The sequence below is a fragment of the Pagrus pagrus genome (assembly GCF_965226575.1).
Source record: "Pagrus pagrus genome assembly, chromosome: 1".
NCBI classification, from domain to species: Eukaryota; Metazoa; Chordata; class Actinopteri; order Spariformes; family Sparidae; genus Pagrus; species Pagrus pagrus.
In genome coordinates, this window is record NC_140185.1 from 32006426 (window position 1) to 32021265 (window position 14840).

At 42.0% G+C, this 14840-nt stretch overlaps 3 protein-coding genes across 3 annotated transcripts; all 3 read right to left on the bottom strand.

The window, feature by feature from the left end:
* Window positions 1–426: 426 nt before the first annotated feature.
* Window positions 427–2022, bottom strand: LOC311258814 (UDP-glucuronosyltransferase 2C1-like; the record flags this gene model as incomplete). The annotated part of the gene is made up of 1 exon (XM_084355423.1): window positions 427–2022. One exon carries the CDS (start codon window positions 2020–2022, stop codon window positions 427–429), a length of 1596 nt encoding a protein of 531 aa, XP_084211549.1.
* An 808-nt stretch (window positions 2023–2830) lies between these two features.
* LOC311256979 (UDP-glucuronosyltransferase 2C1-like) lies at window positions 2831–4713 on the bottom strand (the record flags this gene model as incomplete). The annotated part of the gene is made up of 2 exons (XM_084352399.1): window positions 4562–4713; window positions 2831–4433 (listed from the first exon to the last, which is right to left on the bottom strand). Exon 2 carries the CDS (start codon window positions 4424–4426, stop codon window positions 2831–2833), a length of 1596 nt encoding a protein of 531 aa, XP_084208525.1. The 5' UTR covers window positions 4427–4433; window positions 4562–4713.
* Window positions 4714–6766: 2053 nt separating this feature from the next.
* On the bottom strand, window positions 6767–14667 carry chrna5 (cholinergic receptor, nicotinic, alpha 5). Its single transcript, XM_084355073.1, has 8 exons — window positions 14460–14667; window positions 13962–14100; window positions 10331–10482; window positions 10111–10155; window positions 8720–8829; window positions 8292–8469; window positions 7518–8204; window positions 6767–7283 (listed from the first exon to the last, which is right to left on the bottom strand). Exons 2-8 carry the CDS (start codon window positions 14050–14052, stop codon window positions 7125–7127), a joined length of 1422 nt encoding a protein of 473 aa, XP_084211199.1. The 5' UTR covers window positions 14053–14100; window positions 14460–14667; the 3' UTR covers window positions 6767–7124.
* Between the last annotated feature and the right edge of the window lie 173 nt (window positions 14668–14840).

Consider the following 14840-nt stretch of genomic DNA (forward strand, 5'->3'; position numbering starts at 1 on the left):
TATCATTAACCACAGTGCAAGAAGGTTAAATAGAATGATTCAGTTTGTATTAACTTATAAATTCAGCAAATGCAGCGACACCTTTGATTTATTCGGTAGGTCCATGTAGACTGAACTCGGCCCAGCAACCTTTATACATAGATTGAGTCTCAAAGAACTTCCAGTCTTATGTTTATGTTGTAATGTTCTGGGTGTATCTGCAAAAAGCAGTTATTCCATTAAAAAGCTACTTCAGAAACAGATGCATTGCACACAGGTTTATTAACTAAACAATCCTAAATATGAGTGCAGAAAGCATTGGAGATTTGTGTCCTGCTTCCTATTTACTGCATGGCCTTCCTTAATTCACCACAGTGGGACACCAATATGCCCATTCCTTTGTTTATTTACTTTTGTAGAAAGAACAGGAAAGTGTTAAGACTCTCATCATTTTTTATTAATTTTTCTTTTCAAACATTTCTCAAGACACACCCATCTGAAAAACAAAAGAAAGGGGAAAGTAATGGCTGCAACAGTTGCCAAAAAAGACAGAACTACATCCACAGAGTGGTAGGAGTACCAGGGCAGTCTGTAGGACTCTGTTCTCAGGTGAGCGGCACCTTTGTGTCTCATGACGAACTCTATCCAGAAGAGGGCGGTATCCAGCGGCTTCATTGGTGTGTCTCTGTGCAGCCTGGACAGTCTCTGCATGTTCATCCTGTATGAGGGCTCATTCAGGACTTCCTGTATGGCCTTCAGGAAGTTGTCGTCTTTGTCCACTGCATTAAGGGTCAGAATGTTTGCTCCTCCTCTCTCTTTCAGACGCAGCAGGTTGTCGTATTGGTCAGAAAACAAGGGTAGACCCACAACTGGGACTCCGTGATAAATAGCCTCTTGAAGTCCATTTGTTCCTCCATGAGCCACAAACAGTTTTATCTTTGGATGTCCTAAAAGATCATTCTGTGGCATCCAGTCGACTAGTAAAGTGTTGTTGCCCAGAGCCGCTGGTCTGTCACCTTTATGCCTCCAGATGACTTTCTGAGGTAATTTGGCAAAAGCTGCAGCGATCTCATTTGTCATGTCAGCAGGAAGTTCACTCACAAAAGTCCCCAGAGACATGATGATGAGTCCATGTTCTCCAGAACTCTGCACAAACTCCTCCAGGTGTTCAGGTAAAGGTTCAGCAGGTTTGCACTGGAACCCTCCCATGTACACAGCATTAGGCATGGTGGGACGAGGGAACTCAAACACAAAGTCCACTCTCATGAGCCACAGATCTGCTCCCTTCAGTAAGTCACTATATCTGACTTCTGGGCCGAAGAACTTGTCACAAACAGCTTGATACTGAGGGTCGACTAAAAATAAATTCATAGCTTGCCAAATGACATAGAACAATAGATTTTTGAGTCTCTGCATGAAAGTCATTTTGTCTGACAGTCCGGAGCCAGTCATTGGGATATAAGATAAAGGAGACGGTGCGATGGCCAAATGCCCCTCTCCACTAGTTATCCACCGCACATTATAGACCAGAGGTAGTTTAAGAGCGTGAGCCAACATTATTCCTGCCCCCCCTACTGGGTCAGTAAGGACCAGATCATACTCTCTCTCCTTTAATCTATTCATTAAGTCTTTATCTTCAAACATGTTGGTAGCCATTTTGCACATTATTCTATTTAGGTTAATCATTGTACTACACATCTCAACCTGCAAACTGGCAAAGCTCAAAAGTGAGCTCCCTCCCCTTTCTATATCAATCATCCTTTTCAGGATCGGGTTCACAAAGTCATGATTAAAGGCTTCAGTGACGGGAACTGTGATAGTCTTGTAGTGTGGAGAATCGTCCTTGATGTACCAGCTTTTATTGGCTCGTACCACATCAACAGAGTGTCCTCGAGAGTGGAGGGCTTTGATCAAGATGTCCATGTTCACCCAGTGACTTCCCTCAACTGGGACGACCAGAATTTTCCCTCCATGACAAATTCTCCATGACAAAAACACGACAGAAAACAAGAGAAGAAAAGATACATTTCCATGTGGAGGCATCTTCAACCTGATAGGAGAAAAAAAATAACATTATTATTCATCACTCTGAGGAAGAGAACAAGCTATAAATGCAATAAATTTAACTAAAGTCATTTTAAATATAAAGGGAAATTCAGTGATATTAAATCAAAGGCAAGATGAGCTGTAGAAAATACCTGTTTTATATGAAGTAGCTCCGAGCATGCATGTGCTTAGATGTTGCAGTTAAGCACCAAAGGTACCGCTGAATAAAATAAGCACAAAGTCCAGGAAAAGTTACATAAGTTGATTAAAGATTAGCTGTGAGGTTCGAGCATTTGTTCTACTGGTGGGGACAGCAGTTATTCCACTGTGTGGAAAAAAATACATTACAGCTACTTATTTATACCTCCTTGTGTGATTTCTGCTCTGAATATATTTACACTAATGCTCCCTTCAGTGTTCATAGTGAATAACGTTCTCTTCTTAGAGGAGGCGTTTCAAAGGTTTGTATGCTCATACAAAGTCCCCATCAAGATTGAAAACCTTTGTCCTTTGAAGTCTGTGAAAGAGTCAAGATGGTTGATATAAGTAATATAATACATAATAACAAATATTATGTGCATCACATCAAAATCAGTAACCAAAGTTACTGACAAACCAAAAGCAGTATCTAATAGAAATTTTCAGGATTAACTAAATAATCCTAAATATGAATGCATTGGAGAGGTTTGTCCTACTTCGTATTAACTGCATGTACTTCTTTCATTGTCCACAGTGGGACACCAATATGCCCGTTTATTTGTTTATATACTTTTGTAGAAAGAACAGGATAGTGTTAAGAGTCTTGTCATTTTTTATTAATTTTTCTTTTCAAACATTTTTCAAGACATACACATCTGAAAAACAAAAGAGAGGGGAAAGTAATGGCTGCAACAGTTGCCAAAAAAGACAGAACTACATCCACAGAGTGGTAGGAGTACCAGGGCAGTCTGTAGGACTCTGTTCTCAGGTGAGCTGCACCTTTGTGTCTCATGACGAACTCTATCCAGAAGAGGGCGGTATCCAGCGGCTTCATTGGTGTGTCTCTGTGCAGCCTGGACAGTCTCTGCATGTTCATCCTGTATGAGGGCTCATTCAGGACTTCATGTATGGCCTTCAGGAAGTTGTCGTCTTTGTCCACTGCATTAAGGGTGACAATCTTAGCACCTCCTCTCTCTTTCAGACGCAGCAGGTTGTCGTATTGGTCGAAAAACACAGGCAGACCCACAACTGGGACTCCGTGATAAATAGCTTCTTGAAGTCCATTTGTTCCTCCATGAGCCACAAACAGTTTTATCTTGGGATGTCCTAAAAGATCATTCTGTGGCATCCAGTCGACTATTAAAGTGTTGTTGCCCAGACTGGCTGGTCTGTCACCTTTATGCCTCCAGATGACTTTCTGAGGCAATTTGGCAAAAGCTGCAGCGATCTCATTTGTCATGTCAGCAGGAAGTTCACTCACAAAAGTCCCCAGAGACATGAGGATGACTCCATGTTCTCCAGAACTCTGCACAAACTCCTCCAGGTGTTCAGGTAAAGGTTCAGCAGGTTTGCACTGGAACCCTCCCATGTACACAGCATTAGGCATGGTGGGACGAGGGAACTCAAACACAAAGTCCACTCTCATGAGCCACAGATCTGCTCCCTTCAGTAAGTCACTATATCTGACTTCTGGGCCGAAGAACTTGTCACAAACAGCTTGATACTGAGGGTCGATTAAAAATACATCCTGTGCTTGCCAAATGACATAGAACAATACATTTTTGACTCTCTGCATGAAAGTCATTTTGTCTGACAGTCCGGAGCCAGTGATTGGGATATAAGATAAAGGAGACGGTGCAATGGCCAAATGCCCCTCTCCACTAGTTATCCACCGCACATTATAGACCAGAGGTAGTTTAAGAGCGTGAGCCAACATTATTCCTGCTCCCCATGCTGGGTCAGTAAGGACCACATCATACTCTCTCTCCTTTAAACTATTCATTAAGTCTTTATCTTCAAACATGTTGGTAGCCATTTTGCACATTATTCCATGAATGTTAAACATTGCAGTAAACATCTCAACCTGCAAACTGGCAAAGCTCAAAAGTGAGCTCCCTCCCCTTTCTGTGTCAATGATCCTTTCCAGGATCGGGTTAATGAAGTCAGGATTAAAGGCTTCAGTGACAGGAATTGTGATAGTCTTGTAGTGTGGGGAATCGTCCTTGATGTACCAGCTTTGATTGGTTCGTACCACATCAACAGAGTGTCCTCGAGAGTGGAGGGCTTTGATCAAGAAGTCCATGTTCACCCAGTGGCTTCCTTCTAAAGGAACGATCAAAATCTTCCCTGCATGACAAATTCTCCATGACAAGAACACGACAGAAAATAAGAGAAGAAAAGATACATTTCCATGTGGAGGCATCTTTAACCTGAAAGGAGAAAATAAATAAATTAAACATCTTTATTAATCACTCTGGGGATATAAACAATCTATAAATGCCATCAGATAAAATTAAGTGACTTTAAATCAAAGGCAAGCTTGAGCTGTATAACATACCTGTTTCACATGAAGTAGCTCCGAGCATGTATGTGCTGAGACGATGCAGTGAATGACCCAAGTTTGGTCATTCACTGCATCGTCTGAATACATAACCCCAAATTCCAGGAAAGATTACACAAGTGGATTACAGATAAGCTGCTTTTGAGCCTTTTTTTCTTCTGGAATGGACAACAATGCTGCCTCTTTGTTGAAAAATGTGTTACAGCTGCTTATTAATACCTCCTTGTGTAGATGGTGAATGTAAAGGTTTGTATGCTCATACAAAATCCCCATTACGATTTAAAAGCCTTTATCCTTTGTGCTCTTTGAAAGAGTCAAGGTGGTTTATATAAATAATATATAGTAATATAACAAATAACATTGAGAGCCTCACATCAAAATTAGTAGCCAATGTTACTGACGAACCAAAAGTATTATCTAATAACAACTGTCAGGACTGTCCTTCTATTTAAATATTTATATATACTGATAAATGTGCCCATACGCTTTTTAAGACAAATAAAGGTTGTGGGTAGATTTACTTGTTATTGGCAAGAAATAAGCCAATCAGTCCACTTACGGTGCTATAAGGTGCAACTCTATTTTTTTTTTGCCTCAGATTCGATGGCTCATCAGATTTGCATTAAAGGTTTTCAATGCAAAAACCTGTTTCTGTTAAATAAAAATTGATGAGACAAAAAAGATGAAGACAAGGAAAAGAGGAGATGAAGACAAGATGGGAAAAATGAAGAGGGATGCTATGAGGACACCTGCCGAGCCAAGACAACATAAACCTTCACTTACTGCTGCTCTCTGCTCCTTTTTTTGTTATTATCCATATTTGTTTGGTTCATATTAAAGGATTAAAAAAAGCCTTACTTTCTTTACCTGTGCTTGTTTGTTTCACATTTTATTTACAGTCTCTCTTTACATTATTTAAAGTTACAACTGTCATATGAAGACATGGCCATTTGAGGGCACTGCAGGCTCAACTGAGACTGTGCTGCTCTGCTGCTGCTGGAGCACGGTAATCCTGCAGGCTTCCTGCTTCTTAGAGATGTGCATAAGGGGTGTGTTACACCATTGGCCCTTTGTCCCACTGGTCTAAATGACATCATCTGAGGTATCAACATCAATTAAATAACAAGACAGATTAAGAGCTGGACCTGTTTTTCACTTTGGATGGAGCTTGTTCTTTGTTCAATCCAAGCTAGGAGAGGCTGACGCTGTAAGACTGTATCTATCTGTTGCCAAGGATCATCTGACAGGCCTCATAAAGAATGTGTGGATTTGTTCTCAGGCTTAATACAAAGTGCTGCCTTCGAAAATCAAGTCCTGGCAAGAAAATCCCCCCTCTCCCGCCCACATGTTGTTAAGCAGAATGAAGAGAGGAACTATTAAACCGTGTGTGTCCCCAAAGAGGAGTGTCTGACCTGTTTGCACTGTGATAACGATCTATTGATTGAGTTCATGTTACTGCGGTCTTCTGAATGTACACAGGAGACATGCCCTTTATTATTTCCTCTGGCTCTTTTTCATGTTTCAGATGTTTACCTATGAGAATGTTCTCCAGAAGCTTTAAGAACTGACTCATTCTGATGATCTGTAAGGTTGATTTGTGACACTAGAATTACAGATAAGCAAAGATGAACCATCACTTTCATTTGAATTATGCCCCACAGATAACGTGGTTATCTTTCCAAACGCTACAGATGGCAGATAGGCAGACAGAGAGAGAGTAGCATGTGAAAACAGAGTGAAGGTCTTCTCTTACCCATGTGTGGATCTGTTGATCTGGGTGGCGAGATGCCATATATTTATTCATTATCCTTTACGGGGTCACGGGGGCTGGAGCCGATCCCAGCTGACATCGGGCGAGCAGCAGGGTACACACTGGACAAGTCGCCAGTTCATCACAGGGCTGACATATAGAGACCAACAACATTCAAACTTACATTCATATGGGCAATTTAGAGTGAACTATTAACTGTCAATTAACCTCACTTGGATGTTTTGCCCCAGCCGGGTCTCGAACCCAGGACCTTCTTGCTGTGAGCAACAGTGCTAACTACTGTGCCCCCGTGCTGCTGTGAGATATTATGGACCATTCATTTGTACATGACTAGTTAGTGAGTCCTTTAACCAACAGTAAATGATCCTGTGAGGATCTATGAATTTTTACCAGAACCAGTGATAAATCTCACTGTAATGCCAGCTTGTACGTGAAATGAACATATTGAAATTTATTGATGTGTGAGATGTGGGCAAAAATTAGTTTTCTTCTCTTATCATATGTAGTACATCAACTACATTTTCATTTATCTTTAAACTCAAAAATACAATCTTTTTAAAACAAACAAACAAAAGAAAAAACATGTCTCTGTGAGGTATACTCAGCAAATAAAGTCCCGAATCTTGATCTCTGGCACAGCTGCGACTTACAGAGTGACTGTGGAGAAGCAGAGCGGATCTATATCTGAGTGATAATCTCAATATCTCTAGTCTGTCGAATCTCAAATAGGACCCATAACGAGCTGTTAATGTGCTTTGCCTCCATTTGCGGTTGGATGAACTGCGGTTCTTAGAGGGTACTTCCAGCGTGGTTAGGGACGATGATGTTGGCCCATTTGTAAATAACTGGGATGAAGAGGAGAGCAGAGCCCAGGATGGACACCAGGAGGAAGGCCCAAAGAAACATTCGATCCAGGACCTGGGCTACAAACTTCCAGTCTTGTACCACCTGAAGGAAAAAGAGACGCACGAGTCAGACATGTCTAGACATATACTCAACAGCTATGTGCAGAGACATGCCTGAGCCAGATTTTGATCATCTTTGTGGTGAGTGAGTAACATAAAGTATTACACCGAGGTTTGTCACAGCCTTTGCTGCTATTTGTTGGTGGGACAAAATGTTCTCAACCATTTTATGATTACCCATGGAAGTTAAAAAATCCACAATATCAAACATACTCACCTCCCTGACCTCATTTTCTTTAACCACATGCATGGTTATGTAGCGAATAGAATCCAAAGCTGCTTGTAGGTTATGTCTGGTGTACAGGAGAGGTTTCAGTTCAGGTGCTGAGTCCTTCATCATACCCACTCCTCCCGCTCTGGCAGCTCCAGTTGTGGCGTAACGGTCCACATGGCTACGCATGCACAGCAGCTTAGGCAGCCGATGCAGAAAAATCCTCCTCACCCAGGGCGCCATGCCGTGATGTGTAGAAGAGGAGCGGTGGTGGATGTTGATGGCAAAGACGGTGATGATGATGGAGAGTGTGACGAAGATCATGGTGAAGACCAGATACTCCCCGATGAGAGGGATAGCCTTCGAGGAGGAGGGGATAATCTCCTCGATGACCAGGAGGAAAACCGTAAGCGACACCAGGACTGACGTGCAGAGAGAGATCTTCTCGCCGCCGTTGGAGGGCAGATAGAAGACAAGGATAGTGAGGAAGGACAGGCCGATGCAGGGGATGATGAGGAAGAGGGTGTAGAAAAGAGGCAGCCTGCGGATGATGAAAAAGTAGGTGATGGTGGGATAGGAGGCGCTGCCGTCGGTCCTCAAACCACGGCTGCCTGTGGCCTTCACTATCTCCCATTCACCGTTGTCAAAATAATCCCGCTTGTCCACGTGGAACTCCTCCAGAGTTATGTCCACCTGTCGAATACAGAGGGAATTCTCATGTTGATTAGTGCTCATGACTTAGACAATGCATTGTGCACGAACTATGAAGCAGGCGCTCACCTGGGAGCCATCATATGTCCAGGAGCCAAACTTCATCGAGCAGTTCTGGAGGTCAAAGGGGAAGAAGGTGACGTCAATGGTGCAGGCTGACTTGTAATTGGCTGGTGGTGTCCATGATATGGTTCCATCATACTTAACAACTGCCTTGGTGACAGTACCCTCAAAACGGCCATCTGAACTGTTGAAAGAAAACACTTTTCATGTAAAAGTTCACCTAATGGCTAGTTTCATGCAGAGCTGCATGATTCTTCTAAAGGTACAATGGTTACATTTATTGAGTTATACTTTTTATGATTACTCATTCTTCTAAGACTTTTTATTATGCAACATATATCAGCATGTCACTATGGTCATGACAATTCTTAAAATTTGGGAAAATCTAAAATGCACACCATCCTCGTCGTTTCCTCCCATATAATGACACATACTTATCATACAGTACAACATCAGGGAGCCAGATCCTGTCAGAAGGGACTCGGATGACCGTGATGCCCAGATAGTCGTCAGGGTTCCATCTGAGTTTCATGTCAACCCACTCCTAAATAAAAGAAATATTCGAAAAATTGTAAAAACTCATAAAAACAAACAAACAAACAAACAAATAGTTGGGGCTTTCAAGGAAAAGGCTTAACATTTAGGGAATACTTATATCACTCATGTCTGTATGCTAAGAAGCTGCAGCGAGCCAGCTAACTTAGCTTAGCACAAGGACAGGTAGAAACTATAGCAACCGCTAGCTTTGCTTTTTGGTAACAAAATCTGCCGACCAGCAATTCTAAACAAACCAATTAACATGTTGTATAACCAAATATAAAAATACAAAGTACAAAAATAGCAAATCACAGTTTGATGGAGGGGTATCAGTGTCAACAAGATTTAATGGGTTAATTAGTAACTTTTACAGGTGCTGATAGGTAGATTTCGTTACCTTTGACCAGAGCTGACTGTTTCCCCATTTCGTCATGTCTTTGTACTAAGCTAACTAGCGCTGGCGATAGCCTCATATATTCTGCACAGACATGAAAGTGGCAGCAATCTCTAGTAACACACAATAAAGCAAATAAGCAAACTTTTAAAAATGTCAAACATTTCCTTTAAATTGGTATTCAGTGTTCATGCTTTCATATTTAGTATGCAATGTTGCTCCCAGATCCAGAGGAGGGCACGTATTCAAGCAAATACAGCACAATATGACTGTTCCTAGCAGATCTGTTTGATTTGGCAGGTACTATTTGACTTGGCAAAGTATTTTGCAATAGAATAATCTGAAGGGTAAACTAGTGTGTGATACAAGCGGGAGTTCAGCAGTAAGGTGACCTCCAAATGAGAGAGATAAAATACAATTAGAAAATCTGACATTCTTTCCCACTTTGCAAATTACACCTTTGATAGATGGGCATCACTGCTAGGGCCACTGCCCTTCCTGCTCTTTTCCTGCATGATGCAATCCATCAATATGAAAGGGGGTAACTGACCTGAATGGCAAAGCCTGGTCTATGGGGATAATTCATAAGATGCATGACAGACAGGACTCCTAAGACCATGAATAAGGCTGACAGGAGAATGAGGAGGCCTTGTGGAGAAAAGTGCGTGGGCACAGGACCGAAGGCACTCATAAAGATAAGGACAGTCGGGGAAATGTCACTGGATCAGATTAAAAAGGGGTGTGGAGAGGCTGACCGGCTGTCTCTGAATGCCATGTAAGCCAGAGGTTATTTCAGAATATTTCCCCGGCCATAAAGTAACACTATCAGCCTTACCCTGAGGCAAAACAATATGTAATGCTGCAACAGTGGTCTTGTTGGATAGCTCTACTAACCTGTTTCATCCACACATTAGTTGTCATCCGCTGATTTTTCTCATCCTAGAACGTTCAAACAACAATCAAAGTATAAATTTCAATTTGAAAAGTAGCTTTTTCTTTAGAGTAACACTTTAAATATCATTCTGTCTTTGTTTTTCAAAGCACTGTAGTCAACACTTCAGTGACACACGTTCATACAACAATATCAATAACTTCAGCGCTTGTCTGTTCTCACCACATCAACTAGCTGGGAGATGGCCAGTCCAAACTTCACACGGATCGTCTGGTTCAGGAATTCCACGGGTCGAACCCATTTCTGGTAGTTTCCAAAGAGGTATTTGAACAGCTTGTCCTCTGCTTTTGCATAGGAGGAGAGTTTGGGAACCCCTAAGGAAGGTGTGAAAAGACAAGAAGGTTAAATAGAATAATTTAAAGGAGACATATTATGCTCATTTTCCTGTTCGTAATTTATTTTGGGTTACTAAAAGAATAGGTTTCATGCTTTAGTGCTCAAAAAACAAATCAGCTTTCTCATACTGTCCAGTGCTGCTGCACTGTATTCCCCCTCTGTCTAAACTGCTCTGTTTAAATAGCTCCTGTCTCTTTAAGGCCACAATTTCATACTGTTTTACTTATATTTGGCAGACCCTGCCACCTTTGTAGCTTCAAAGGTTATGGGGACCTTATATCTGAGTTTAAACTTTGTCTAGAGAACTACATAGCGCCCCTTTAATGTTTATACTTACTTGTAAATTGCTTGTTAAAATCTCTGCTATTAGCGTTATTCCCTGTATTCACCTCTCTGACCTTACTATAGTGTTGATGTCGAGAGTTTCTGGATCTGACCTCTGTGGTGAAGCTTTGGTTTCAAGAGACAGAAAAAACAAAGCTTTGACCCAAATGCTCTCTGAATATCAAGCATGTTTGTAATCCTTAAAAACAGATGGCACCTGTCTGCTATACAGACAAAACAGTGCGTCCAGTGTTAGGTTGGTATGTTGGTATTGTCAGTTAACTACAGCCATTCTGTTTTCTCTTACTCTGTCCAGCTAACAAAATGGTAAGGTAAGGATTTTCAGCCACGTACTTATGTTGTCAAAGCAGTTACTCCATGAAAAAAGGGACTTCAGAAACAATGAATTGTGTGCGGTTTTATCACTTAAATAATTTTAAATATGATTGGAGAAAGCAGTGATGATATCTGGCCCACTTCCTATTTACCACATTGTCCTTGAAAAAAACCAACAACTGCCCATTTACTTGTTTTGCACTGTGAGTCATGTGCGTCGGTGAATGAAAATAATACAGGCACTCTCAATTCAAGGGGCACCGTTATGAAATCACTTAATGGATCTTTCGAGAATAGGTGTAAATGTAACAATAGGTAAATATAGGATACTGTGAATATGGAAAAGTGCTTTTTTTATTTCACAAAGGTGAAGAGCAACACGTCAAATGTGTGCAAATGCAGAATGTCTCGGACTGACGTGTTACAATGTGCCGATTTTCATAGAACGCTGACCTTTCCAAAAATTATTCAGTTCAAATATACTTAAATTGCTGAAACAAGACAGAAATCTACTTATATTTCCTTCTTATCCAGTTTCATCTTCCTTTTTTGTCTTCTGTAGTCTTCGTATTTTTTTCTATCCATACAAGCATATAATATAATAAATATAAAAGTGCATTGTTATGCTGAACCAGAGCTCATCTCGAGTGTAGAAAATATCGATTACATTTTGAATTACACGCACTTTCTTTCATCCTGCCCTTCGAGTCATTCACCAACACGGTTATAAACTAAATTTATGGACGGAGAATGTGGCTGGAAATCAACCCAGGACTGACCGCAAATGTGTAGTGTCACCCTCTCGGCGTGTGCGGATCAATAAAGACGAGGCTGCAACACCCCCAGTCAATGACTGGGTGATAAGCAAATTCATCATCTCTTCAGCCTCTCCCCCGACTATCGCCAGCATCTTGCTCGCCTGTAAAGCCGGCTGCAGGGTCTGCTGGTTTCATCATTGATCTGTTTTCATTAATGATGAATGTAATGTGTGGAGTCAAGAATATACTGATATGAAAAAATAATATATGTGCTATACAGTAAAAGGAGATGCTCATTTGCACCTGATACTAAAATCAATATTTAATGTTCACTCATTCCTGCATTTTCGATGAGGCCGGAGTCAATGCTTGTTGCAATCTGCAGTGGGGAGCATGACGGAAAGCAAATCAATATAAATGAATCATGGGATATATTATGCATGTATGGTGTGCTGCCGTACAGATGACGAGGATTACAGTGAGATCAAACTACGATGACGTGTTGCTACAGCCAGCCAAATGTGCAAAATATCAATGACAGAAAGAAACTCCAAAAAGGCGTTGATACCTATACAAACATACTGTATGTAGAAATATACTCTAAAGGATATGCTGTACACATGCATCCAAGTATATTGTTCATTAGATATAAATGCACACAAATATATACACACTGTCATGGCAACAGTGGTTCTGCTCTTCGCTCCTCGACAGTATACATCTAATAAATACTGTACCGACCTCTCCTATCGTTCCCTCACCTGCCCACAGGCTGTCACGACAGAGTTCATCACCTGACCCAGTCATCAATGAATCCAGCCACACTTAAGTTCACCCAAGGACAACAATCAGTTGCCTCATTACTTTAGCTGTACAGATTGTATTCTGTTGCTCCTGCCAATTGCCGTCCCTGCTCTGGCAACCTTTTGTCTGCCTTGTGATGACAACCCCGTATGCCTCATGCTGCATTCGTGTCATATCGGAGTAATTACGACTGTCAAGGTTCAAGGTTTATACACAACACACACACACAGGAAGACAACCATTATCATGGCAGAGTGAATAGCTGAGGATGAATTGAGGTGGCGCAGTGGCGGATACTTCTGTATCACTTGTCAAACTGGAGCAGATTGAAAAGGCTGGGACTGAGGTGGATGTAGCGTTCGTGTCAACATCCCAAGTTGGAAGCGCCTCGTTCATTGAAATGAATTCCAAATGTAGTGGATATGGTGTTATGTTGTTAAAGCACTCGTAGTTTTAACTGTCACACACACAACTCTGACAAAAGATACACAAGTATCCGCGGCTGTAACACCAGACTACGGAGCAGCTTCATTCCTCAGGCTAAGACTCCTTTATTCATCTTCCACCCTGTACTCTATAAAATAGTTTGTTATATACTTAGTTTCGTTTTGCAACCCTGGTGTTGTAAAATGTTAAATAAATGAACCTTGAACTTTTCCTATCTATCTGACATGACCTGAACTGTGCAGCACATTTTCCTGGTTTTCTGCATTATTGATTTTGCATTATGTCACAAGGAAACCCCAAAAGTAAACCCACACAAAATCAGAGGAATTGCAGCAACTTCTCTCTTCTTATGAAGTTTTTGTTACCAAGTTTCTAGCTTTTAGGAGAACTGTGGAGGTTTAATGAAAATTTGAGGTGGTAATTAACTTATTAGCTGTTAGAAGTGTGCTGCTTGTAAAATAGCTGTGCATTTTCTTACTTTGTACAACACTGAGCTCAGTAATCAGGTTTACCATGCAGCTAAAATCCTTAACTGCCAAAAAAAAAGACATGAAACTGTGAAATTTGATATGAAAAGGTAAGTGGTCACACTGACACTTTTTGTTTGACTCTACCTTGGCAAGCATCCCTCAATCTTCACTGAACATCTGCCAAGTTTTACTCCTTTCTCTGTCTCTTCATACCCGCTAGAGTCCAGCTTATCTCCGACTATGCCATCTGTCATACTGAGGCTTTTACGTTCCACCGTGATAATTTAATGAGGCAATCCCGGTCCTTGGGAAACTTACGCAGTGAGTGGCACAGGTGGCAGCAGCACAGCAGCGGCAGCAGCAGCAGCAGTGCGAGAGAGGTGGCTGCCCCTCCTGCTCTCAGCATCATATCAGAGGTGGCACTGGATCCGCACAGCTGGTCCCTCTGGCATCAGAGCTGGGAAAATAAACACCAAGGTCAGTGGTTGTTGAAATCAGAGGCTTTTGTGTACATACAACAAACAGCTGAGCTAACTGGCTTTATTACGCCTTGGGTTAAGGGTTAAATTCCCAAGGTAGCCTGCTCCCCTTAGGCTACACAGTAATGGATTTCAGTGTGTAGGCTGTGTACAGCTAAGAAAACATCCTGATGTCGTTCATACTAAATAAACTGCATTAGTCACACGCCTTCAATAAACTGCATCCTTCACGAGCCAAGAATCCGAGAATGCACCCTCACCTCACCTTGCTAACCTGACCCCCTTCAAGGCAATGATTACATTTCACACAGCAAGCATGCAAATGATGTATACATACCTGCTCCTCTGAGTCTCTTCCATAAACACACAGTCCAGTGCGCCGGCGGTGGTGGTGGTGGTGGAGGCGGTGGGAGTCTTGACGACAGCGACAGAGCTGCTCTAACGCTCCTCCATTCCATGCAGGTTCCTTCTCTCGCCTCATACAGATGCCGCTTCCCTCTCTGCTGCCTCCAATTGTGCACAGGCAACGCATCCTCATCTCCTCCTCCTCCTCCTCTTCCTTCAGAGCCCGCCCCGTTTCCCCCAACACCAACCCCCCCCCCACACACACACCCCCTCCTCCTCTCCTTCCTCAATAGCATTTCCATGGTCACTAATCATAGACAGGGATAGTCGCCCCCTCCATGCCTCTCCGCAGCAGCAGCATCAGGGAATGGCA